The 26,491-nt window shown below is 40.2% G+C and overlaps 2 protein-coding genes across 7 annotated transcripts; one reads left to right on the top strand and one right to left on the bottom strand.

The window, feature by feature from the left end:
* Positions 1–1,140: 1,140 nt before the first annotated feature.
* Positions 1,141–9,894, bottom strand: ANKRA2 (ankyrin repeat family A member 2). 6 transcript variants are annotated; one of them, XM_055699569.1, is made up of 9 exons: positions 9,810–9,894; positions 8,667–9,063; positions 6,735–6,893; positions 5,303–5,368; positions 3,720–3,817; positions 3,439–3,564; positions 2,984–3,050; positions 2,811–2,891; positions 1,141–1,736 (listed from the first exon to the last, which is right to left on the bottom strand). In XM_055699569.1, the coding sequence occupies exons 2-9, from the start codon at positions 8,953–8,955 to the stop codon at positions 1,681–1,683; spliced, it is 942 nt and encodes a 313-aa protein (XP_055555544.1). In that variant the 5' UTR covers positions 8,956–9,063; positions 9,810–9,894; the 3' UTR covers positions 1,141–1,680. The 6 variants fall into 6 exon arrangements, with proteins under 6 accessions (XP_055555544.1, XP_055555545.1, XP_055555547.1 ...); XM_055699570.1 differs by having other exon boundaries at positions 9,820–9,878; XM_055699572.1 differs by having other exon boundaries at positions 9,825–9,853.
* Positions 9,895–9,949: 55 nt separating this feature from the next.
* Positions 9,950–19,362, top strand: UTP15 (UTP15 small subunit processome component). The gene is made up of 12 exons (XM_055699616.1): positions 9,950–10,248; positions 10,639–10,731; positions 10,817–11,001; positions 11,386–11,564; positions 12,882–13,007; positions 13,629–13,764; positions 14,916–15,000; positions 17,279–17,428; positions 17,597–17,698; positions 17,899–18,032; positions 18,515–18,573; positions 19,082–19,362. The coding sequence occupies exons 1-12, from the start codon at positions 10,159–10,161 to the stop codon at positions 19,285–19,287; spliced, it is 1,545 nt and encodes a 514-aa protein (XP_055555591.1). The 5' UTR covers positions 9,950–10,158; the 3' UTR covers positions 19,288–19,362.
* The last annotated feature ends 7,129 nt before the right edge of the window (positions 19,363–26,491 follow it).

The following is a 26,491-nucleotide window of genomic DNA, read 5'->3' as shown; positions in this document are numbered from 1 at the left end:
GAACCATCGGGCCCAACCGACACCTTGCTAAGGGCCAGTTGACACACAGTGACCGACAGCCCCACCTCACCATGAGTGTAAAATCTGGCATTTTAAAAATTCTTTTTTTTGAGGATCAGAATTCTTAACTACCAAACAGGTCAACAGGCTGAACTGCTCTTCTTCCCAAGCAGGGACACCTCTTTGTTAAGATTTGTGCCTCCACCTACACTGGATGTTACCCAGGATACTGTTAACAAAAGCACTGAATTTTCAACTTGAGCTTAATTTTCGCAGTAGGTATATTTAATCAACAGCAGCTCCAAACTTATCTGTCACTTTAATAAATTATCTATTTTTTCAGCTTTGAAAACCTGTTTCAGGGAAAGTCCTTAAACTGGACTCTGACAGGCAAACATTAACACTGACAAGTGGCTGCACACATAATCCTTCAGACTTAAACTTCTGACCAAGTGCGAGACTAGGACTGGATCCAGCTGCACCTACACTCCTCGCTGAGAAGGAATTCAGAAAGCAAGTGGACTCTTTCCAAACATCATGACTCAACGGGAGGGCTGTCTTGTCCCCACCCTCAGCCACTCATCAGACTTATGGTGACATCCACACCCTCAAGTGGGCAGCAGAGGTGCTGATCCCCTCTCTCCGGTGACCAGCGATAGGACACAAGGAAATGGAATGAAACTGTGTCAGGGGAAGGTCAGATTGGACATTAGGAAGAGGTTCTTCACTGAGAGGGCGGTTGGTCACTGGAACAGGCTCCCCAGGGAAGTGATCACAGCACCAAGCCTGTCAGAGTGCAAGGAGCATCTCTTAGTCATACGGTTTAGTTTTAGGTAGTCCTGCGAGGAGCAGGGAGTTGGACTTGATGGTCCTTATGGTCCCTTCCAACCTGCGATCCAAAGGACTGCACTTCAGCTGAAGAATGCTGGAATGCAGTAGGCTCTGGCTTCTCTTCCCAGACAGCTGATGTCTGCTTTCAGCCACTGCAGGGCAGATATTTAGGAGCTAGGAATCCTGCACTTGCAATTAGGCTTCCTTACACCAGAGAAACTTCTGCCTCGGACATCCTGGCCTACTTATTTTAGGACTACAACAGGAAGGCAGGTGGAAAGGAAAGAGCTAGGAATTAAACTACCATCATCAGAGTCCTTAAATTCATTACCAACTTTTTGTCTGATTTTTAAGATGGAGCTTAAGACAAAAGCTGACAGATTAATATTAACTGGGGGTCTGGGAAAACAATCACACATGGTGCACATTTTGATATTATTAACAGTGAAGAGATCTATCTTCTATGGCAATATATCTCAGTATCTAAACAGATTTATTCCCATGAGTATGTATCAGTGATGTGATAAAGTATGACAGCACAGTGTGACCCACTGCACTCAGTGTAAACATTTAGATGGACAAAAGTGGTTTTATTTACAAAGTTTTTCATGCACAACTGCCTTTTTCTTCTAAAATTACACAAAATATATTTAAGGAAAGGATAACATTTCATATTTCTATGAACAATAGTGAAAAAAAGAGGAAGAATATTAAAAGGCTTAACTAAAACCAGCCAATAGTTGAGCTGAGGTAAAGTTACAAAACAACCAACCCTTGTCACTGATTGCAGGGCTAAAAAGCAGGTCAAATCTCCAAGCCAAGAACTGAGAACCGCAGAAGAGCCCGCCACTACTCTTTGATATTTTGAAGTAGCCTTAATAAATGTGACTCAATAACCTGTTGAACTAAAGTAGAGAAAAAAAATCAGGTTAATCAGTGTTCAATGTTTTTTTCACATTTTTAGGGTTGTGCTATTTTTTCCTGGAAGATGCCAGCTTGTTCTGTACAATCATATAATGAAAACCAGACAGGAATAAATTCACCCTGGGAAGAGAGTTTGCATCCCTGCAGAAAATAAAAGCCTCATACAACGCAAAAACAATACACCCAGTAAGGCAGATGATTGTTTTTGGAGGTGATGATCTGTTCTCTGGTTTGAATAAGCAGATAGCATATGGAAAGCAAATTTTTAAGCCTATAAATGGAAAGTAGGGAAAACCAGTTTATTAGGAACTACTTCTGTGAAACATTTTGAGACTTAACTCTTGAAGCGGTCCTACATCTAGGCATCTGTGAAGTTACTGCCCATCCCTGCCCCCCACAAGCACAGGGCTCTGCTTGGAGAAGCTACACATGCAGTGCTGGGCTTATTTTTTGATTCAGTTCATTTCTGTAATGGCAGACATTTCACAGCTTTCAAACTGAAGGCAGCAGAAGGGAAAAACAATGGAGAGTTCTTTCTTTGCCTCTGTTTTCCAGAGCCAAGTAAGGTTGCCTAATTCACTGATCCTGGCACTATTACTGTCTCCTTCCAAGATATACTAGAGCTAGTCTGACAGGGGAAAGAAGGTTTTGCAAAGTACATCACGTAACGTCAACCAAAAGAGCAGCAGGGTGAGAGCAGGCCTCTTTAGCATTGACCAGAGAGAGAGCAGGCCTCTTTAGCATTGACCAGAGCAACACACACTCCTTTGTACAAGGGTGAGGGAGCAGCAGTCAGGGTCATGGCTGCATCAGCCCTACACACCACTGTTTGTGCCCACAGATGCAAATCCAGGTCAGTGTTGCTTTCTTACTAGGTACCTGGCTTTCTGAGGTGGGGACAGAAGCTCCTACCCATTTTGGGCTGATACATTTAGGTGTATTAAGACTTTTAGCACAGGGATCTTCTGCAAAACCGCTACTAGGCTATTACAGCAGCTACAAAAACAAAGAATAGTAAAAATAAAAATCAAAGAATTTACATTTGCAATACTCACCACTCCGAAAGCCCAAAGCTACAGCCAAATCCATGGAATTATAGCCAGCATCTGTTTCTATAGTTGGATCAGCACCACTTTCTATGTAGAACAGGAAAAAAACCCTTGTATTTCTGACAATGACAAGTGATAGTATGTTATTACTGATAATTCAGTTTAGACAGTCTGCTTACCAAGGAGGATTTTTACACATTTCACGTGGTTCCCATGTACTGCATACAGAAGAGGCGTACCTCCATTCTGCAAAAGCAGAGAAAAGCCTTGACGCTTAATGATTGAGCAGTCTGCAATTGTAATTCCTTAACACACCAGTATACTTCTATGTATCAATAACATACTTCAGAGGTTCTATAAAAATGATGTTCTATTTTTTCAAAATTTCCATCTTTTTTTGTCTACTGTTTAGACTGTAAACTTACCTTTCTATAAGGATTCGGCATTATGCTCATTCTCTTTTCACCAAGAAGTCAGAACTAGTAGGGACAAATTCTCTTACCCTATCTAAGTTTTGAAACTCTCAGATATTTCAGAAGAGGTAGAACAATTTTCAGACCCAAGCCAGTGCTGTGCCCTGTTTTAAACTCTGGACCAGAGTACCCTCCGACATAAATTCAGGCTAGGGTCTTACCCAGTCATACTCATTGACATCAACTCCACAGTCCAGCAGCATTTTGACAATATCTGTGTATCCTTTGCTGCAAGCCAGTGAGAGTGCACTTTCTCGCCCTTTCCCCAAAATCTGAGGATCTGCACCCTGAAAAAAAAGAAAAAAATTTCAAATTAACCATGCCCTTTTTTAACATGATATTTTACACAGAACTTAACTTTACAACTTTAAAGTGTATAGCAACATTGAAAACTTAGGAAGGAAAACTGAAATTTAAAATGAAGTGTAGGTTTTTTTCTTACATTCTGGAGGAGAAATTCCACTACTGCTATCTGCCCATGAGCTGCAGCCCACATCAGAGGGGTAAATCCTTCTTCATCCTTATGATTGATTACATTTTCTGTTTAAAGAAAAATATGCAACTTTGTGATCCCTTTCACCTGCGCATTGTATGAGCTGGTGAAATGTGTTGACATGTCAATGGTGAATGGACTGAAGCATCAGTGTGTCCTAAAAGTCGTTCTCATGTTAACTTTAAAACCAAAATTCTATCCCAATGGTGGTGCAATATCAATGGTCCAAGAAAGAAGAAAAAAAATACAACTAACTAAAGTAAAATTTAAGATTTTGGTTTATTTTTTTTTTTAAGCTCTATAGATCAAGCTCTATTTTTACTCAGAAATATTACAAGTTCTGTGTAATCTAGAAAATTTATCTTTGGAAAGAAAAGGGCTGCTTGAGAAACAAAGTAGCACATTCTGTATTGTACTGTAAAAAGTGAGGGTTTTTTACTAGCAAGCCACATAGTCTTGTAAATTTGTAAAGCAACTCCACTCCTCTCAGAGTTCATGGAATCAACAGGGTGTTTGTGGAAACCATTAAGGTCTACTTGTAGTGCAGCTGGAAGAAGGAAAAAAACTTTTAAAACAATTGGCTGACTGAAATAGTTGAGTTGAAATTTTTAAAAGATATCTAATGTAGTAGATGCAGTGCTTAGTGACGTGGTTTGCTGATGGACTTGGCAGTCCTGGATTAATTGTTGGACTTGGTGATCTCAAAGGTCTTTTCCAACCTAAATGATTCTAAGATTTAAGTACTTAAACAAATCCTCAGCTTATCATAGCACCATAATGTGCTTTTTTAACTGTTACTGACATTTCAGAATCTTATTTGCTTTCCATATACACAGCTCATTACAAAGTATATAGACTTGGCAACTCATTACCTGCATCACTGAACATTTCAACAAAGATACACTGAAAGCATGGCTGATTGCTAATAACACAATAAGAATATACTATTAACAATACTCAATTCAATACAATATGTATAGTTGAAATTTTGTATATGTATTATGGACACAGAAATGTCACACTTGAAGACTATCACAAAACTCAGAGCAGCTCTATTATATTGCAGGTGTGAGCCAACATACAGCTCTATATGTTGATTGATGAAATAGAACAGGTAAGCCACCATTAATAGAAGTGTGTTTTAAATTACACAGTTAATAAAATTAAATCTTCTGATAGAACTAATAGATGCTTTCTTCTCATGTCCATGGATTACCTAGATAGCTATATAGGGAGCAGGGGGAGGAAGGGAATTACCTACAACTCCTATTAGTGCTAATGTTTAATTTGAAACCCAAAATCATAGCAATGAGCAAATAAAGACTAATATGAAACAATAGTCTATATCTGCAAAGAACAGGTACCTCAAATGGCCTTCAATTTGTACCAGAATTGAGTGGTTCTGTTGTTTGGTTTTTGTTTTTTTTTTTTTTTTTTTTTTTTAATACAGCTTTTGGGGGAAAAGGTCAAGCACAACAGGGTATAAATTCCCCAAGGCAAAAAGGCAGGCATTTAACCTCCCTCTGTCTCACCTTGTTCAATACGCGTGGCCAGATACAACATTTCTCCCTGAGCAGCCAGTTGATGAACTGACAAAGCTGCAAAAAGGGAAGCAAAAGCATGTGTTACACACACCAGTTTTCTTTCTGCTCTATTTGGAGCTGGGCATAACATGTCCATTGGCTTGAGCAGCACAGAAACTGCATTTGAGACTGTAGATAGGTTTTAGCTTATACTCACGAGAATCACTATCTTAAAAACCAAAAAGTTTTGTAGGTTTAGGTAAATTTTTAACCAATGTAGAAATCATACTGGAAAGCAAAGATACTTCCTACACTGAATCTTTACAAGGCAACACACTCTCTTCTCTGCTGCTTAGTCAGCAATGAAAGATCACATTAAGAACATTTATCAAATGAAAGTAAGCATCTTCTGGTAAATTAAGGCTGTATAGTTTAAAAATGATATCTAAGAGATCATATGCCATCAGGAGACCTGTCATGCTGCTCAATAAAGCCAGTAGTGACTCTCAATCACTACAATGGGGAACAGATCAGACATTACAAAACTATACACAACATGACATCTACAGGGGAAGAAATAAATGGGTTTTTACATTTATTTTGTTTTTAATAAAAAGTACCAAGCATTAAAAGCAGAAGAATTCTTAAGAGATTATGAAGAAAAAAATACCTGATCCCACAGTTAACTCTACACAGGTGCATGTTCTTGATAATTACAACTTGGAGCAGATCTGAAAGGTGCTCAGGTTATCCACATTATATAACAACAAAATTAGATGATTGCATAACATCTAAGTGTTCACTGCCCTCTTCCTATTTACTACATGATTTTTTTCCTGCAAGACTGCATATTCTGTTCAGAGGCCTAGGTTGCAGCTCCAGATTAATTTTTCCCACGCAAGTGGCCTTTTCATTTTCTAAATATTGGATTTGTAATTTGTAGAAGTAGTAATTTATAGATGAAGTAAATTACAGAGAATTTATGAAGAAAATGTTTGACAATTAAGAATAACAAACCCCCATAAATAATACTCCCTTTTTGACTTTCAAGATCTGTGACTAACATCACATTTGCAGCAGTCTGTAGCACTTGCCAATCATCTAATTTTAATAAATTGTAGAAGATACACAAGTTCTGAAAACAAGTACATGAAACAAATTAACTTAAAGCATAGAAAGGGTCAGAAAAATCTTTACCTGTATTTTTAAAATCAAGAATTAGATCCTTTCTGGAAAATATGCCTCAATCATTAATTCAATATAGCAAGTAGATTACTGTTTTATGGGTGGAACCATGTGAAATTACACAAGACCATTCTCAATGTTTTCTTCCTATATTAAAGTTCATTAGCGTACCAAAGAAAAAATTGGAAAAATCTGTCAAGCATCTGACACACAGTTCACAAAATGATTATTAACAGTAAGACAGAAGGATACTTACAGTTTACAAGCAGAGGTGTTGTAGAGACTTCGTTTCCCCTATGTTTGTTAGTTAGGGTAGTTGATTGTTTTATTGGTGAGAAGTGCTTAGTAGTTGATGGAGTATAAACATGTCTTACTTGGATACCAGGGGAAGGAGAAGTATGGCTGTTGCATTCAGCTACGTTGAACAGAGAAAACAGACAGGATTTCAGTGCTAGTAAGACCATTAAAAGCAAGCCACAGATTCTAAGTCAACTAGAAAGCACCAGACTCACAAGGTCCATAAACCCCATGTTAAATAAGCTTTGTGACGTGCTTTTTGCACTGTGTATTCTGAGAGCAGAATGAAGGGCTGTATTTATTTCTAGCCTAAAACAATGCTGCTACCCCATGTTCTATATGGCATAACGACACCCAGAGACACCTTGGTGACTAAATGAGGTAAGCCTTTGTCTAGGTTTTCAACACACCTGGCATGGATTTATCAGGTAGAATGGCTTCACTTAGCCTGACATGCCCTTACTAACACTCTGTAGCACAATAACATGACACAGCTCTGGTCAACCATGCAGTCAGGCAACTGCTCAGTTCACTCCTTTGCTTACTGCCTAACCAGTCCACCACATGGGTGGAGTTGACCTTCACTAATTTTCTTTACAAGGACTCCTTCCATTCCTGTTGGATAAAACTCTAACTGCATTATGAATGCCTTACGAATACTTATCCAGCTGGAAGAGAGATATTCCACACTAACTTACATAAAATGCAACAGCAAGTCACCACGTAGAATTCAAGAAGTCATTCAGTACTGCTTTGTTCATCTGTTCTAACTTTTCTAGCTAGATCATAAACTCAAGTGCAAATCCAGGGAGAGAACCAACTGAAAGAATTAGAGCGTAACAGGACAAAAATGAAATTACGTGTTGTTTGCTAATCCAATAGCTACAGCTGACTTGATCAAATTAAGAGACCTACCAGGATTTTTGACCTGTGGTCCCTGGATCTGCAGGACTAATTCTAAGGGGTCCACAAATGTTACCCAAGAAAAAACAACCCTATTGCTGATCAGTTTAAGTTTGCCATTCAGGTCTGCAGCTCCAATAGTAAGCTCTTAGGGCCTGCAAATCAAAAAAAGTTTGATTTTTACAGTGGCTGAACTGAAGCCAAACAATACAAGTCAGAGAAACCATCAAAATCCACAACAGGTCTGTGTTTTGTATTTGTCAAATTCAACCTTGGGGAAAAGATACATTACTAACAGTCTGAAATAGGGCAGCGAGCACTGGAACCCACAACTGTTAAGGGAAAATAGAAGTCTCAATTCTGTTCTCCATTGATATGCTCAGCCACAAAAAAGCACAGATCAATTCTGATGAAGCTGCCAGCAATAGCTCAAGATGAGCTGCAGGGATACACAATCAGAGCAACCTTCATCTTAAAGCAGTATGAAGCTGGACTGGTAAGCCAATCACTACAACTACAGGCTTTGTACAGCCACATTTAATTTTGTAACTGTACCAGTGAAAAGATAAAATATGTTGCAGAAAGCTACTGAAACCGAAATAAATGACCATATATTGCTTTCAGTAGTATTTTGTAAAGATACATACATTCAGCCATGTGTAGCATGTTGTAGGACGTGCTATACAAAAGAAGTAAGCTTGTATTCATAATCAGCATTGGCTCTTATTAAACTACATTAGAGACTTTTTGTGCCACTACTTTTTCAACCAAAATAAGTTTAAAAACATCATCTAAGAGTAATATTGGGGAAATTAATTTTGCGTTAATAATCCATTAAGCATATAATAAAAGTGTTAGGGGAACAAATTTTAGAAAACTTTTACTGATGAACACACATATAAGGCTAAGGCTTTTTTTCTTTTAAAAAAAACATAACAGCGTAACAGAACGACACAGTCCACACGTAATTTGTATCATGAAGTTCAACCTTTAAATAAGACAGATGCCACTTCAAGGTCAGAGTTAACTTGATCTTGAATATTTTTACTGTCCTCCTCATTCAGAGATTTCACAAATCGTGAGCAGACATTCATATCAAATCTATTGGGCAAAATGAATTTCATTCCCATTGCGACACTCTGAGCTGGGCTTTCCTCCGTGCTAGACTCAAGCTGATGCTCCACTTTAATGTCTGGCATGGGTGGAAGGTTGTAGCTAGTTGTACATTCCTCCACAATTAACTGGGCCCCAATATCTAAATTTGTTGAAGATGCCATGGTCTTAGTCTGTAAAAGTTTTATGCAAAATTCTTCTTCATAGTTTCTAGCCAAGAGCAGTTCTGACCAACCAAACTGTATCTAGTCAGATCCAGACGCTTGAGCAACCTGCAACACACAACACAGGTTAACAATGTTCTGGTGAAGTAAAGCATAAGAATACACCAAACTTGGTTTCACCTAAGCTTAGGGCCTTTGGCTTTGATAGTCAAAAACCCTGCTGAAATATCAGTCTTACTTCTGTTACAAGCTATTGATCAAATCCTTCATTGGAGTTTTATCATGGGGATATTTAAGCCAAATTTTGTAATGAAGGCAGTACGAGTTTCATCTAAACACAAAATTATCAGTTTGATTGCAACAGAAAGCCCACCACAGTCAATCACACTTATACCACAATAGTAACAAGATATAATGAGAATATTATTTTATTTCCTAAAAACACTAGACTTGAAGGAATAGTTTAAGTGACTTTATGTCACTTACGATTCCTACGCCTTCTAATACCGCGAGTAAAATAAGTGGCTTCAAACAGACGCGTGGTCAAACAACAAACCCCATTCAGCCTGATGACAGTAAAACACCCCAGAACACCCGGGGCTTCTCTCGGAGCTCCGCGGCAGCGCCGGGCAGGCAGAGCGGCCTGGAAGCCCCGGGCACTCCCGGAGCTCCACCCGCCCTACGGGCCGCCAGCTCCGGGGCGAAAGGCCCGAAGGCGGGCTGCGGCTGCGGCAACGCCCGCCACAGACTATCGGGCGCCCGGGACCCCCCGGCTGGAGCGAGCGAGCCCACCGCGCCGCTCCCGGCACGGCACGGCACGGCACCGCACCGCACCGCACCGCACCGCACCGCACCGCACCGCACCGCACCGCACCTCGCCTCGGCGCCGCTGCTCCAGCCGCGGAGGGGCGGGGGAAGTGACGTCCTACTGCCCCGGCGCGGCGGCGATTGGCTGCGGAGAGTCGCCCCCTGATGACGCATCGCCCACACGTGTTGGCTCTCTGCGCGGCTGGCGTGGGGCTCGCCATAGCGGCGCAGGCGGCGGGGTGCGGTGGGCCCTCGTTCCTGGCGGCGCCCACACCGAGCTCCTCCTGGAGGGGCACCCGCCGGGCCAGGCCGGGGTGTAACGCGGCGGCCGCCGCTGCCTGAGGAGGAGCTGCGCAGGCTTTCGCCCCGCCCGGCGCCACCCGCTCCTCCGCAGCCATGGCCACGTACAAGCCGGTGGCGGTCCCGGCGGTCCCCAGGCTCGGGGAGCGGATCACGCAGGACACGGTGTACTGGCGGGGCTACAAGGTAGGCAGCAGCCCGCGGGGCGCTGGGGGCGGCCTCTGCGTGCCCGTCCGCGCCTGCTCGGCGGCGCTGGGTGGGAAGCGGCGCTGTAGCAGCGGGCCGGGAGCAGGCCTCTGGGCGCCCCGCCTGGGCCCGGCAGGCGCAGGTACCGGCTGAAGGGTATCGTGTTATCCGCTTTCGTGCAGCTGCTCAGAGCGTTCTGAAACACGCGTGAGCGAGCGAGGTGTTTCATTTCCTCAGAACACACGGTTAGTGGGGCACTTGTAGTGCGTGAATGGAACGTGATTCGGTTCTGAGTGGAGCTTTCTGTAGGAAGGATAGGTTTTGTTTTGCCTTTTTCATTTTTCGATGGTGCTTATGTGCATTTAATGATCTTTATCGCAATTGTTTTAGACACCTGTTCAGATAAAGGAGTTTGGTGCGATAAATAAGATTGACTTCTCCCCAGTTCCTCCATATAACTATGCTGTCACAGCCTCCTCAAGGGTAAGTGGTTTTTCTGAGGTTTTTTATCTTCTTGTCCTTCAGTTGGTGTCATATGAGCAAACTTAACGGCTTCTTGTTTTGCTAGATCCACATTTACGGTCGTTACTCTCAGGAGCCAATGAAAACATTTTCTCGCTTCAAAGATGCTGCTTATTGTGCCACGTATAGAGATGATGGCAATCTGCTTGTTGCTGGCAGCGAGGAAGGTAGCATTCACCTCTTTGACGTTAGTGGAAGAGCACCACTGAGACAGTTTGATGGTCACACTAAGTAAGACAGTGTTATTTTTCCTTTGTGTGCATAAGCATGTTTGGTGTATTTACATAATCTGCTTTGCCGGTTGCTGAAAATCTGAATAATACTGATCCCAGCAGAAATTACAGCTTTTGAATGAGCTTCTAGTAGACCTGTAAAACCTTTAAGGCTGATCATATCAGTGCCTAGATAAAGCATTGGTCAGCATGACCGTTTTCTAGCTGGAAATACAAAAACTAAAGTGTTTTTAATCTCTAAAGAGAGGCTTTGTAAATTCCAACAGTAAATGCTTTGACTTTTAAGTTGATGAGAATACTTTAATAAGCTCTTCATACAGACCAATTCTTCTGGAAACAAGTATATAATTTAACTTTGGATATTGTGGGCTTTGGTTTCTAGACCTGTTCATGTAGTGGGCTTCCTGTCTGATAAATACCGAATATTTTCTGGTGGTGATGATTATGCATCATATCTGTGGGATATTCCAAGTGGTACGGACATCGTCTCTTACAGTGAACACACTGACTATGTGAGATGCGGCTGTGCAAGTAAAGTGAACGCAGATGTCTTTATAACAGGTTTGAATCAATTTTTTTATATATGCTTCTTCTGGATTGAATTGAAGAAAAATGCAGGAAGATAGTTTTTGATACAGTAGGATCTTGTTTATTATATTTTAAATATGAAGGACCTGTATTCCTGCTTTGTTTCCTTTTTGCTTGCTTTTTAAGTTTGACACTGCTGTTTGTAGAGAAGATCTGAATGAACTAATTTTTAACATCTTACTGTGTTGGAAGAAGAGTTTGCCAGAGTCAAGACACTCAATATGAGTTATGCATCTTGCTCAACTTTATTAGTTTCTAACACTACTTATATAGAACCGATACACATGCATATTCATAAAGCAGAAATATAATTGGGTAGTAGTCTCTAAACATGCGCGGTTCTCACACCCCTAATTATCATGACTAAAATGAGCATTCTATCCATGTAGCTAATTGTGTTGCTGTGCTGCAGCCTTGTAGTTTGTTACTCCCTATTTTCCCAGACCGGTCCCTATCTTTCTTGGCCCTGCACCTGCTTTGCCAGCAGCTGTAGCTTGTTACAGCCACGGCCTGTTGGCACAACATAATTACTTGGTCTCAGGATTCAAGAATAGCTCAAGGCTACCTTTCTTGTTAACTTCAGCACAGCAACTTCAGTACAATTCTGATTACAGGCCTATTCTAATACCAGGCCTGGATTGTGCAGATCTTCAGAGATTCTAGGGCCACGCTTCTGCAGTCATTCTTCTACATTACTGCTTTAGCCTGTTAAGGTTAATGGGACTGTTCTGACTGGGCTGTGAAAGTTTTAAGAAAATATTGTGAATGCATCCTTTAGTTGGGATTGACTGAATTGTTTTAAGCGGTTTTGGAGGAGGACAGTAGCACTATTGTAGTTTGTATAGACCAGAACTGGCAGACTTAAAAATGAAAGGTTGTGTGAGGAGTTACTTGAAACCAGTAGCTTTTGATTTTCCTAGCAGTAGCTTTCTATTAATCTGTGGTAAATTGCTGTGTAAAAAAGTATTCCTTACTTTAGGAGGCACAAGAGGCTAGGTTTCTTCAGGTTGCGTGATGATTATTGTTATAAATATACTTGATTACTGGAAGGGAAATAAAATCCAGACTTAAATTACTTTTAAGGCCTGACATGTTGCTAGGGTAGAATTAGAAGACTTGTATTGCTTGAAGGCTGCAAATTAACCAAGGTAAACCACAGGGATTTCTAAGCTTATGGTTCAAAATTGTTTCTGTTTGGCAGGAGCTACTTCAGATTATAGGATGTAGCTGTTTTAGTTGCTGAAATAATTGAGATTATGTAACTGAAGCTATTTATGGTGTTGTTTGCAGGTTCCTATGATCACACTGTGAAACTGTTTGATGCACGAACAAAAAGTAGTGTCATGACAATAGAACATGGTCAGCCTGTGGAGAGTGTGCTTCTGTTTCCTTCTGGTGGGCTTCTAGTATCTGCAGGTACTTCAGTGAAATCGAGTTTATTTTCTGTGGCCCTAATTTGAGGAATACTTGTGTGTTTTCTTTCGGTAATGAAGTGGTAAGTGATGCAACAGGTGGATTTCTCAAAGATCATCTTTAGGAATCTGTGTTGGTGTGGAGGGTGAAGGTAAATGCCCTTTTGTCTCTGATCTGATTTTCTTGTAGTTGGTCCAAAAAAAACTCCAATAAAATAATTCTTAAATACAAGATACAGACTTTAATTAGCCCAGTGCTAAAGTGAAGGAATGAACATACTTAAGAAGTTTTGGAAAGATGGGACTGTATCCCCTTTTTAATGATGACAAGTTTTTTTGTTTCTTCTTGCCATTGCATCAGAAAACCTGTAACCCAGTGGTATCTAGATATTTTTCTTTTGGTAATGAGTATGTTAATTGTTCAGCTGTGCCTGCAGAATGACCTAAAAAATTAGAGCAGGCTTGTAATGTGTCTTGTCCCAGGAGATGGTCACAATGGATGGGGATGGTGAATAGGTTCAGAAAGGTGTTACAAAGGAGGCACTGTACTGCTATGTGAAAACTTTTCCAGAGAAGTGTAAATGTGTACGTGTGTCAAACAGTTTTGTGTGCTTCCTTCTCACAGGAGGTCGATACGTCAAAGTTTGGGATGTGCTAAAAGGCGGACAGTTGCTAGTTTCACTTAAAAATCACCATAAAACTGTAACTTGTTTATGCCTTACCAGCTCTGGGCAAAGGTTATTGTCAGGATCCCTGGACAGGTTAGTATATTTTGTGTCTGTGTTGTGATTTAAATTCTTTAAGACTTTTTGCCTTTGAAAGTTATTTTACATGTGTGAATCTGTGCATGTTTTTTGCACTTAAAACACTTTCAGCTGTTAGAGGTATAAGTTGAAAATATGCCTTTGGGCCAAGGTACATACTGCAATACACATGAACCTTCTCATATTAGCCTGAACGTTAGTAAGGGTTGCATGTGCTGTTTGAGGATGCATATATGGCGAACTTCTGAATAAGAATTCACTTTTCTGAATCTCTAAACTGACCTTTTCAGTCTCTGTGAAGTACCTAGTTTTAACTTTACTTTAATACAGTTTAAATAACTGAAAGTGTATTAGTATTCACCTTTAAAGAGCCTGGGTTTTGTGTCTCTGTGCTGTTGCTTTTTGCACCCAAGGTGCACAGGTGAAATATGTCCTCTGTGCTTTTTTTGTTCATTTGTTTGGGTTGAGTTGCTGAGTACTAGTACTCAATCTGTTGTGTCTGAAACATCAGAAATACAAAGTGGTCTGAAATGAGAGTGGTCTGTTTTCTTCCTCCCTCCTGTACTTCCCAGGCTTCCTCAGACTTTATGATTACAAAGCATAAGCTGAAGGATCACACTAGCTGTGCAGCTGTCATTCAGTGCTCACAACACTGAAGTTCATACTTGTTGTAAGATAATGTTTTGTTTTCCCATTTGTTTAATATTTCCTGCCTTCAACGAAATCATTAAAGAGCAGACATGTGTGAGAATATCTATGGATTTACTTCCAGACATTGCCATTAGATCTTACATTTAAAATTTAAGAACAAATTTGAAGAAATGCTGTCTTAGTAATTCATAATAAGCATTGCTGAAGTCAGATAGTCACTACATCTGCTTTCAATTTCTTCTTCTGCCTTTGCCCCATTTTCATCTTTCTTGGATGGGGTTAATCCTTTCTTGACTTCTGTGTATCTTTTAATGGAACTTTTTTGTTGCAGGAGAGGTAATAGCTAAGAAACTCAGTGGTAGTCTGAAGAATGCTTTGTATAAATAAATACTCAGTTTCCTTTAATGATCTATAGAAGTTGAGTGTGATGAAATTCCTGTAAAGTGTCAACAACAAGGCATTAGTAATGAGGTTTTAATCATTACTTTTTTCTATAGGCATGTGAAGATTTACAGTACTACTTCCTACAAAGTAGTCCACAGCTTTAACTATGCAACATCTATCCTCAGTCTTGCATTGTCGGTAAGTGTATTAGATGTTTTTTTAGGCAGGGTAATTACTGATACCTTTTAAGTCACTGGAGTAATTAATTTTTGCTTTCATTGCTGTTGGGTGTTTCAGAATGCTGTACATGCAAAGTGAGGTGACTGAATATATTCCTCCTGAGTAAAAAATGTATTAAGTTTTTAAACATAATACATTCAGATACCAGATGTTACTTGATCAGATCTGTACAAAACTGTGCATTTATCAAAGACAGTATTTATCATAGGGGAAGTATTCAGTTTAGAGGGAAGTTGTTTGACTAAGTTTATAGTCATCTTTTGCCTTTAAGGAACCTTGTGAGTCCTCTTGTGTGGTAGTGATAAAAGAAAGAAAGTAGTTCATTTGTTGAGAAATTTAGAATAGGGTGAATTTGTCTTAAAAGGTTGTGTCAGGTTGTTCTGAGGAGGAAGAGAGGAGAGGACATGAGGTATGAGGATAAACAAACTTGTTTGCCAAGGCATGCATCTTACTGTCCCGGAAACAGAAAACCAAGATTCTCATTTCTTCAAAACGTTTTGAGTTTCAATGGGAAAGTGACCTGCTGGCCAGAAATTTGGAGGCTAGCATCTCCATTTTTAAAACAATGCTGTCATCATGTAGTTACCCTTTTTCGTAGTCTCTGAAGGACATGTGAAAGGGACTGTGAGGGATCTTTGCTACATTTGCTACTTTACTATTGTTCTGCTTTTCTGGAGCCTAGGGGAACGTGTATGTGAAGGGGTGTCTTCCTTTCTTCATTTCCTCTCTTGTTCCTTAGGGAGCTAGAGCTAAATGAATTTGGAATTATTTTAGTTTAAGTGAAGGGAACAGAACCAAAAAAACCCTGTACTGTTGAAGCCTCTACAGCAAGCAGCTGCAAAATGTGCAGTACCTGTAGTATGGCATCTCTAAAGCTGTGTGTGTATCTTTTGAAACAAAATATTTTGTTTCCTGTTGACTAAAACACTTGAATTTTAAATGGTCACATGAGAACATAAGACTGGCTCAACTGGGTCAGACCAAAGGCTGGTCTAATTCCAGGTGCTGCTTTCAGCTGTAGCCAGAAGTAGATGTGTATAGAAAACTAAAACCAGGGCAAGTGTGTATGATAAGTTTCCTGATACTCTCCCAACCTCCAGGCTAATTTTCAGATGAGAAATTAGCTCATCAGAGTGTAATTCCTGTGTATCTCAAAGTATTTCTTTTACATAAACCTGCCCAGTCTCCCTTGAGCTTGGACAAACTTTTAAACCTCATTAGATTCCTTGACAAGGAGTTCCACTTTTGTGCTACTTGAGCAAAGAATTGCCTCCTTTTTTTCTTTTGAACCTTCATTAGCTTCATTTGATGCCCCTAAATGAGACGTTGACCAGCTGATCTCCATCCATACTTGTCATAATTCTGCAGGCTTTTATCATATCCCTCCTCGATTGTCTTTTTTTTCCCATATTGAAGAGTTCTGTCTCAAATCAAGCCAATCTTTTATTCTCCGTGGGTTTTTTTGATACTTTTATTCTGAAACTGCTACTGTTTTTTGACAGTGACTCACATAGGATTTAAGATGTGGGTAAACAATGGATTTATTCAGTGGCATAGTGACTTTCTAGTTTTTATTTCTTCTGAAGTAATTCCTAACGCTTTTTAGTTTTCTTTTTCTTCTCACCAGCAGTTGAGTATTCAGCCAACATTTAATGTTTTCATAGAGTTATCTGTTAATAGTAGCAGATCCGTGTTTTTCTCCAGTGCATCATCTAAAATTATAATCTTTAGCATCAAATACATGCAACCTTTGTTATGTAGGTGAAATTTACCAGTGACTAGTATTTTGAACAACTTTCACTTGTTTCTCAAAATTCTGCTGTTCTATGATAGCTTTCTTACCGGTGATGTTAATGTCTGATCTATGGCATGTAATAGACAAGGGCAGCTGTACACCGTTGAAAAAAACTGTCACAGATTATACTTACACAAAGATGTTAATGCATATTTGAGCTTGATTCACTACTCAGGCTGTAGTCCCTCTAGGTATTTGTTAAAGGTTTATTAGATGGATAGTGTTGCTTACAGTCATAGCCTTGAAGTTGTCCCTGTTTTGAACAAGGTATTTGAGCACAGGACTTCATTGAGGTGCCTTCCAACTTAAGTTACTATGATACTGTGATTAGATATTCTTCATGGTACTTTATCATGAAGCATAAAAACTTAAAATCTGCATGATAGAGCCTGCATCATCAAATAAAAGACTACGTTCCTAACTGTGATTTCTTCATTTCAGCCTGAAGATGAAACCATAGTTGTGGGTATGACCAATGGGGTACTAAATGTTAAACACAGAAAACCTGAAGAGAGGAAAGAAAAGTCTCAAAAGAAAAGACAACCAGCATATAGAACCTATGTGAAAGGAAGAAGTTACATGCCAAAACAGGTATGGGGTGGTAAGAAAATGTATATTGAAGTACTGCTCAAAAAGTTTTGGGTTTTTTTTTTTTTGAGCGTGCTAGGTCGAAGACAGGGAAGGGAGGGAAGATACGGTAATACATCTAATCCATCATGTGTGTATGTGTCTTATTCTGAACTCGTCTTTCAATTCTAGGAAGATTTTTGTGTCAGTAAACCTGTAAAACGTGTTTTGAGGAAGTATGACAAGCTGCTGAAGAGCTTTCAGTCTTCCAAGGCCCTTGATGCAGTACTGGAGGTAAGGCATTGGTTTTTGTCTCAGAGTTGTGTGCTGTCATCTCATGTGGATTTTTTCTGTATGTCAAACTGATTTTATTTCAGTGTATGACTAGAAAGGAATCAAACTTGCATGCATTCCTTTTTGGTTTTGCTGATATTAGCCCTGTTTTGTGTGTAAAGATGTTGCTTTGGTACTAAACTCTTCTTGTATATCTCCAGCCACCCATCAGGCTTTATACTCCTGAAGTTACTGTTGCAGTCATGCAGGAGCTGCATCGCAGAGGAACACTGAGGAGTGCGCTTGCAGGCCGAGATGAGAAGCAAATTAATCTCCTTCTTACCTTTGTGGCAAGGTATTATTTTAACCTGAGTTCTGACTATTTTGAGACCTGTATTTCTTTTGCCACAGAGTCTCAACAGGTCATGGGTGGAATAGTGGTACTCTTGAAATCTCATATGCCTTCTGTTTTCTGGTACCAGGGTCTGGGATAGTACTGAAATAGTTTACCTGTTAGCACAAAACAATTTTGCTGATAGTATGAGAGAGTATCTTTTACTTCTTTGCCAGACATTCTTAGTCTTGTTATTTTCTGTCTCTTCGATGAAACTCGAGTCTTCATATATGTGAGTTGTTTGTCAGTCCTCCAACTCTCACTGCCTTCCTGAAAGGAGGATGGTAAACACCACATATGTAGGGGTTTTTTGACTTGCATTCTGACTCCTGTCCCATGATGAAGAAAAAGTTATCTGTATGCCTGTATGAGAAAGCTGCTTGTTGGTGGGAGGAATATGGCTGGCAAAACCAGTAAAATTGGGATGTCTTCTAATTTTGCAGGCGTGTGATTGAGCCTAGATTTACTTCTGTACTGGTGACTGTTGCAGATATGATCACTGGTAAGTACAACACACACAAGATTCTGAAAGCCCTGTAGCTAACTTGGAATCAATGTAAAAATGTTACATTTTTAGGAAACCAAACCTTTGTGGATTTGTTTATAAGTATGAACTCAAGTGTCAAAAGAATGATTCAAAAAGTTACTGCTAAATAACTGATCACAGTCAGTATCTGATAGGCAGTGGCTGCAGGAAGCTCGTTATGGTCTCTAAGCATCTTTGATACTTCTTGTTTCTATACTTCCACAGTACAAGTGACTTCCACTTCTCCAGAGAGGTAAAAATAGTATTTGAGGTTGTAAAAACTTCTGTTTCTGTTAGTTTAACTTTTTAACTGTTACTGTGAGTACATACATAATTAAAACTGTTTTCAGAACACCATTAAAGATGTCTTACTTGTCCACGATGTTGGACTTGCGCAAGACTCCTTAAATGCATCTCTAACTAGCTAATACAATCTTCACATTTTTGTAGTCATGTGGATTCTTAAATGACTTTTTCTTTACAGACATTTATCAGCCTGTGGTTGGGCAGTCAGCGATTGTTGATAGACAATTCTTGAAACTTCAGGAAGCCATAGGAAAAGAGATTGACTATCAAGAAGAACTACTAGAAGTTTTGGGAATGATGGATACACTGTTTGCTACTTTTACTCAGAAAAGAGCTACTTATCTAGAAGAGAACAAAAGTAATGGTCTTGACAGAGGTTATTGAAACAAGTAGGGAGTAATTGACTGACAACCATCACAACAAATTATCACAAAAATAAAGCGGACTTGAAATATGTAACTTGTTCTCCTGGTAATTTTTTATGATAGCGACTTAGAAAATAAACTACTTGTGTTGAAGTTCTGTCTTCCAAACTGTGTTTCTGAGTAGGATTAATTGCTAAAGACAGAGAAACGGGAACATTTTCAAGATCTTAAGTGAAATATTTTTCAAAATACAGGATTTTAAAGTTTTATTCTAAAGTTATGTAGCTTTTAAAGAGTGTTTTATGCATCCAGTACTAAGTCATTATTTGATTTAGGCAATCAGTCAACACTTTGATTTTTATTGAGCAGAAAATAATTTATGTTTGTCTAATTCTAATTTGATGTTGTCCTTATTTAAGGTTAATACCCCATCTCACATACTTGAATATAGGAATAAAGCTATATGTGAATTTGATAAAATTTGCCTACATTGTGTTTTGTCTGCCCGCTTCATTTCCACTTCAGACTTTCATGAATTCATAGGAAACAGCAAAATTACTCAAGAAAATAATTGCATGCTTATGTATATTGAAAAATACTAGTTTCATTTTTTAAATAGTGCACATGTATTTATAAATTATAATCCTCTAGAAAATAGGTAATTCTTATTTCTAAAGGGAAATGAATGAAAATTTCATGTAGTGAATAAGTAAACTAAACACAGTGAGGAAATCCTTAGCTGAATACAAGAACTCAATTTTTGTGTAATTCTGTCACTTTAAATGTACATACAGTAGATGCAATTTGAGTCGACGTTGTTATCAGTGTGTATTTGAATGCAGAGGTAATGATTTATTTTAACTTCAGGCAGTGCTGGTGGAGGATGGTATACTTTGGAAAGATGAGTGTGCCAAAGGCTGCTCAACATCTGTGGATGACAGTAGGGTAGAACTTTGTCCTTGATCTGTTTCCTGTGACTTGCATTTTCCCCCAGGTCTGGAAATTATTTGAAATACAATATGAATGTCCCACAAAAGTAATTTGCCTAAGTGTGGCCATGAAAGATGGGTATCAGTGGTAGAAATAACTTGAACAATTTTGCAAGTTCTACCTAAAATCCTAACAATCTTTACTGAAAAGTATGGAGCAGTGTAAGAGGTCTGCTCTTAAATTACCATGTGAGCAACACATTTTCCTGGTTTTGGGGATTTGTTGGTTTTGAAGACTTAGGATGATAATAGATCATAATGAAGACCATGTTCATAGAAACCTTAAAGTTTTAGTATCCTTGCTCCTTACTTCACCATTTTTATTTCATTTCTGCTAATAGACCTGAACTTCCTTGTGTCTGCTAAGAAATCTGTGTGCTACTTTTAGTTGCGTGACTTAATCAGGCAGTATCTTTTGGGAGACCTCACACAAAATGAGTTTTCTGTTGGGGGGAAGGCTGTTCCTAGAGCCTTCTTATTCCATAAGCTTTCAGTAGTGCTTGAAGGTGGACATTTGTCTTGGCAATCTAGGTTCCATTGCTTCAGAACCACTGACCTTAACATGAAATGTATTCATAGTACAGGCTGGGGGACGAAGGGAGAGCAGCTCTGTGGAGAAGAATTTAGGGATATACTGGTGGGTGAAAAGCTGGATACATATGATACCCCCCAAAAGCCAATGTTCACTCACAGCCCAGAAAGCCAGCCGTGTCGTGGGCTGCATCAAAAGAGACGTGGCCAGTAGGTCAATGGGAGGGGATTCTTTCCCTCTGCTCCAGTCTGGTGAGATCCCACCTAGAGTACTGCATCCAGCTGTGAAGCCCTCAGTAGAAGAAGGACACGGACCTGGTGGAGCAAGTCCAGAAAAGGGCCACAAAAATGGTCAGAGGAGAGGACCTCTGAGGAAAGGCTGAGGGAGTTGGGGTTGTTCAGCCTGGAGAAAAGGGTCTGGGGAGACTTTTATTGCAGCCTTTCAATACTTAAAGGGGGTTTATAAGAAAAATGGGGCAGACATTTAGTAGGGCCTATTGTGATAGGACAAGGGGTCACAGTTTTAAACTAAAAGAGGGTAGGCTCAGACTAAATGCAAGGAAGAAATTTTTTAAGATGAGGGTGGTGGGACACTGGAAGAGGTTGCCCAGAGAGGTGGTCGATGCCCCATCCCTGGAAACATTCACTGTCAGGTTGGAAGGGACTCTGAGCAACCTGATCTAGTTGAAGATGTTCCTGCCTGTGGCAGGGGGATTGGACTAAATAACCTTTAAAGGTCCCTTCCAACCCAAACCATTCTATGATTCTATGATCTTATGGTAATTTGATTTATTATGATGTTTACCATTCATGCTATTGTACCAAGTGAGTTTGCCAAGGCAGAGCTGGAAGCAGGTGTAAGATACCATCTACACAAATGGAAACCTGATTAAACCATGGAAAGCAAATGCTATTTAAGATCTTGATTTCTAACAAGACTACTAAAATGAAATTCTGAAGACTTTTATCTGACTGGCTAACTGATTTTCTGCCACTTGAGTAAAAGCAGCCGATTGTATTACAAATTCTACTGGATTCATTACTTCTGTGTTGAAAGCTAGTATTTGTTACATGACACCCAGTCTGCTTGCTAAACTTGTCAGTTCTTTGTGTCTCTGGTCTTGTCTGTTATGAAAATTAATACTTATCTTTTTTTCCATTTAGTAAGATTTTTTTTCGAACATGCAGATTTTTCTTCAGTACCTACATAATTAAGTTGCAGAGCAGCCAGTGTAAGATGCTGTCATTACCACTGTGGTGCCTGTTGTTCATGTTCTGGTTTTATTTAATCATAATATTAATATAAAACTTAAAATTCTGGCTTTTTAATAGGCTGCTGGTTGAAAAAAATAGTAGGAAAAGAAGTTCCTTCAGGTAACAGTTTGCAGTGGTCTCTCTGTGCTGGTGAATGTTTAAAATGCATTACTGCAGTGCCAGGAATGCATACTTTTGTTTTACTGGTAAAAATTGTATTTGTTTAAATGAAAATTAATTATTTTTCTAGTTGTGCATTACCTTATGCCCCAGAATCTAATATTTTTAAGTATTAAGGTGGACTGTCATGAACTGAAATATTTAATAGTAAATAACATATTAAAATAGTTAATTGTGCATTGGATTGAAGGGGATGTAATGCTGGGTATTCTGTTTGGGGAAAGGATATTCTTTATATATTCTGCTTATGCAAAAAAGTGGGGATTTATTGCACATAGCATCTTCCTTGACTTCTAGGTCATTTGGGAATTACTGGGTTGATTTGTCTTTGAAATATAGTTTAAAATTATCTTTTCAAAGAGCAAATATTTACAGACAAAAAGCACGTTGGTTACTTTTCTGACATCTTTTTCATAGGATTTTTTGTCTTGCAGCTGTTTACTGGAAAGAGGGAATACCCCCCAGCCCTGAATACTGTCACAGCTCAGGAGCAGGGTTAGAATGGAGAGTTGCAAGAGAAGAGGCTTCTCTAACTGAGCGCAACCAGCAATAGACTGGGTTTCAAAAAGAACAGCAAATTCAGCACTCCTCTGTCCTGTGTTCACCCACCTGAATTACATGGGAGAAAGGGAGAGATGAGCTGGTTGGTCACTTGGTTGATTTTATCAAGCCTTCAACTGAACATTTCTCTGGAAAGACACTGATCTCTTTTCCCTGGACTCATTCTGCTAATGATTGAAACTTTTATTGCTAGATCAATTACACGTTCTAACTTCTTGAGGGTAAATACCTTTGTATTTCAACAGATAGTCTTTGACAACCATGCTGCTACATTTTACTGAGTTGTATTGCTCAAGTTGTTCAAAGCTGAGTAACTAATGATGAGAAAATAGAAAATACTGAAGTATTTTTATGGTCTAACATTATGATTGAGCTGTGTGGAGTGTTTCAAAAATGAACTGAAACAGGCTGATGAAAAGGTGAATCAGAGAGAACATCGGTCTATTGCTTGATGAGGTTCATCACCTCACAAATAGGGATGTAGACAAAGCAGACATGTTTAATGCCTTCAGCTCCCTTCAACACTGATGATGGGTCCCAGGATGCCCAGAGCCCTGTGTTGCTGACTGGCGTGTGTGTGTGATAAACTCCCGGCCTACCCTGAACTTGTTTGAGAGTTGCTGCTCCAGCTGGATTCACATAATTCTATGGGGCCATATGAGATTCATCTGAAAGTACTGGAAGAGCTGGTGGATGTCATTGCAGGACATCTCTCCATTAGTTTTCATCAGTCTTGGGAGCCTGGAGAAGTCCCAGTCAGCTGGAAGCTGGCAAATGTCCCAATTTTCAAGGGAAAGAAGGAAGACCCTGCTAATAACAGGCCTGTCAGTCTCACTTTGGTGTCTGGTAAAATTATGGAGAAGGTTATTCTGGGAGGTATTGAAAAGCACTTGAGATACAACGCAGTCATTGGTCATAGGCAGCATGGGTTCAAGTCCTGCTTAACCAACTTAATTTCCTTTTATGACAAGGTTACCCATCTAGTTGAGCAAGGGAAGCCCATAGATGCATTATTTTTGGATTTTAGCAAAGCTTCTGGTGGTACTATTTCTCACAGTATCCTTCTGGATAACCTATCCAGCACAAAGCTAGACGAGTCTGTAGTACAGTGGGTGAGCAACTGGGGTGAGCCTGATGGGTCAGGCTCAAAGAGTTAAAAGTAAATGGAGTTATACCACGCCAGTCACCACTTGTATTTCCCAGGGCTCGATTTTAGAGCCTATTCTCATCAATGTTTTTATAAACGATCTGAACACAGGAATTAAATGTATGTTAAGCAAGTTTGCTGATGGTAATAAACTAGGAGGAGTTGTGGGCTCCCTCAAGGGTAGAGAGAGATCTTACAGAGAGATCTGGGTGTACCAGAGAGCTGGGCAGTCACCACCTGTATGAAATTTAACAAAAGTGTCAAATTCTCCACCTGGAATGTGGCAATCCTGGTTATACATACAGACTGGAGGATGAGAAGCTGGAGAGCAGCTCTGCAGAAAGACACCTGGAAGTTTGGGTTGATGGCAACTTAAGTATGAGTCAACAGTGTGACCTGGCATCCAGAAGGGCCAATCATGTCCTGGGGTGCATCAAGCACAGCAGAGTTGGCTGGTCAAGGGAGCTGACTGTCCCAGTCTACGCTGCACTGGTGCAGCCCCACCTTGAGCACTGTGTGCAGTTTTGGGCACCTCGATATAAGGACACCAGACTATCAGAGTGTGTTGAGAAGATGGCGACCAAGATGGTGAGAAGCCTCGAGGGCAAGACTTGTGAGGAGCAGCTGAGGTCACTTGGTTTGCTCAGCTTGGAGAAGAGAAGGCTGAGGGGTGGCCTCATTGCAGCCTGCAACTTCCTCAAGGGGGGCAGCTGCAGGGGAGGTGCTGATCCCCTCTCTCCGGTGACCAGCGATAGGGCACAAGGAAATGGAATGAAACTGTGTCAGGGGAAGGTCAGATTGAACATTAGGAAGAGGTTCTTCACTGAGAGGGCGGTTGGTCACTGGAACAGGCTCCCCAGGGAAGTGATCACAGCACCAAGCCTGTCAGAGTGCAAGGAGCATCTCTTAGTCATACGGTTTAGTTTTAGGTAGTCCTGCGAGGAGCAGGGAGTTTGACTCGATGGTCCTTGTGGGTCCCTTCCAGCCTGAGGTATTCTATGATTCTATGAAAGAACTCAGTAGTTTGAGTGTAACCACATCTTGTGAGTGTATGTACTTTATATTTGGATTCAGAAAACTGATGTTACCCCCATTACCTTGCTAAGGCTTACTGAAGACAAACAAGGTGTGGTCAGACTGTGGCTCTGAAGATGTCACCCTCAAATTTAACTAACTGCACATTCCAGCACAAGGTCTGGAATGGAGTTCTAGAGAAATCCTTTCCTTGTGTGCTTTTTTGCTCTTTCTAGGAAGTTGTTCTGACCTCTTCTGGTCTTCAGAAGGCAAACTCTGGTCATGTCAGCAGTTGCACCCAGCTGATTTTGTTCCTCTCCGCATGAATGATTCTCAGATTTGGGTTAGCGTCACTAGTACACACTGAGAAAAAGAGTATGCTCCCTCCAGTGTGGGTGAGAGTCAGTAGTTCCACTTTTCATTTGGCAGACGGAATGGAGTGCTAACGTAACCATGGGGTTATTAAATTGTCTTTGCCTTTCTGCTCAGGGAGCTGAATGTGTGGGAGCGGAGGGGAAGGATGGCTGCTAGATGAGCTCCCAGACCTCAGCTATTTTGTGAATTATGATGCTGCTTCCTCAGTGTTGTGGTTTAACCCAGCCAGCAACTCAGGCCCACACAGCCACTTGCTCGCTCCCCTCCGGTGGGATAGGGGAGAGAACTGAAAGGTGGAAAGTGAGAAAACTTGTGGGTTGAGGTAAAGACAGTTTAATAGGTAAAGCAAAAGCTGCATGCACAAACCAAGGAATTCACTCACCACTTCCCATGGGCAGGCTGGCATTCGGCCATCCCCAGGAAAGCCGGGCTCCATCACACATAATGGTTACTTGGGCAGACGAGGCCATCACTCCAAATGTTCCCCCCTTCCATCTTCTTCTCCCAGCTTTATATGCTGAGCGGGACATCCTATGGTACAAAATATCCTTTTGGCTAGTTCAGGTCAGCTGTGCCCCCTCCCAGTTTCCTGTGCCCCTCCAGCCCTCCTGCTGGCAGGGCCTGAGACACTGAAAAGGCCTTGACTTAGTATAAACACTACTTTAGCAACAACCAAAGATATCAGTAAGTTATCAACATTATTCTCACACCAAATCTAAAACTGCACTGCACCAGCTACTAGGAAGAAAATTAACTCTGTCTCAGCCAAAACCAGGACACCCAGCTGAAAGGGAACTTACAATCTGGTACGTTTGTGGCATCACTATCTGAATTTACAAAAAGATGTTAAAGCTGTTTTTATGAAGAAACTGTTATACACACTTCTGTTTTTCCCTGCATATCCTTCACTGTCAAATGAAGTGAAAATAGATGATGATTAGCTCTGGCTTTTGGCGATCTGAATTTATCAGGTATTGGGTTTCAGCTACTATTGCTGGCTTTCTCTGTACTTCTGATTAAAAATCATTTTGTTCCTTATTACATCTTAGACATGTTGTTTTTGTTGTACTGTAGCTGAACTAGTTCTGTTTAAAGACTCGGTGCTCAGTCATGGAAGGCTTCTGAAATTTAATTTAATAGACACAGTTGTTCTTAGATGGTTACAAAATTTA

This window comes from Falco cherrug, chromosome Z (genome assembly GCF_023634085.1).
Source record: "Falco cherrug isolate bFalChe1 chromosome Z, bFalChe1.pri, whole genome shotgun sequence".
Taxonomy (NCBI): domain Eukaryota; kingdom Metazoa; phylum Chordata; class Aves; order Falconiformes; family Falconidae; genus Falco; species Falco cherrug.
This window is presented reverse-complemented; position numbering and strand designations above follow the sequence as displayed.

What these genes read in the sequence shown, in the direction of transcription:
- ANKRA2 (XM_055699569.1), bottom strand. Translation starts at nt 8,955, where the DNA reads ATGGCATCTTCAACAAATTTAGATATTGGGGCCCAGTTAATTGTGGAG. An exon ending in GGCATCTGTCTTATTTAAAG is followed by an intron (nt 6,894 to 8,666) that starts GTTGAACTTCAT and finishes TGTTCAACGTAG; the next exon opens with CTGAATGCAACAGCCATACT. An exon ending in GGCCACGCGTATTGAACAAG is followed by an intron (nt 3,818 to 5,302) that starts GTGAGACAGAGG and finishes TTCTTTAAACAG; the next exon opens with AAAATGTAATCAATCATAAG.
- UTP15 (XM_055699616.1), top strand. Translation starts at nt 10,159, where the DNA reads ATGGCCACGTACAAGCCGGTGGCGGTCCCGGCGGTCCCCAGGCTCGGG. An exon ending in TGTACTGGCGGGGCTACAAG is followed by an intron (nt 10,249 to 10,638) that starts GTAGGCAGCAGC and finishes CAATTGTTTTAG; the next exon opens with ACACCTGTTCAGATAAAGGA. An exon ending in TGTTGCAGATATGATCACTG is followed by an intron (nt 18,574 to 19,081) that starts GTAAGTACAACA and finishes TTTTCTTTACAG; the next exon opens with ACATTTATCAGCCTGTGGTT.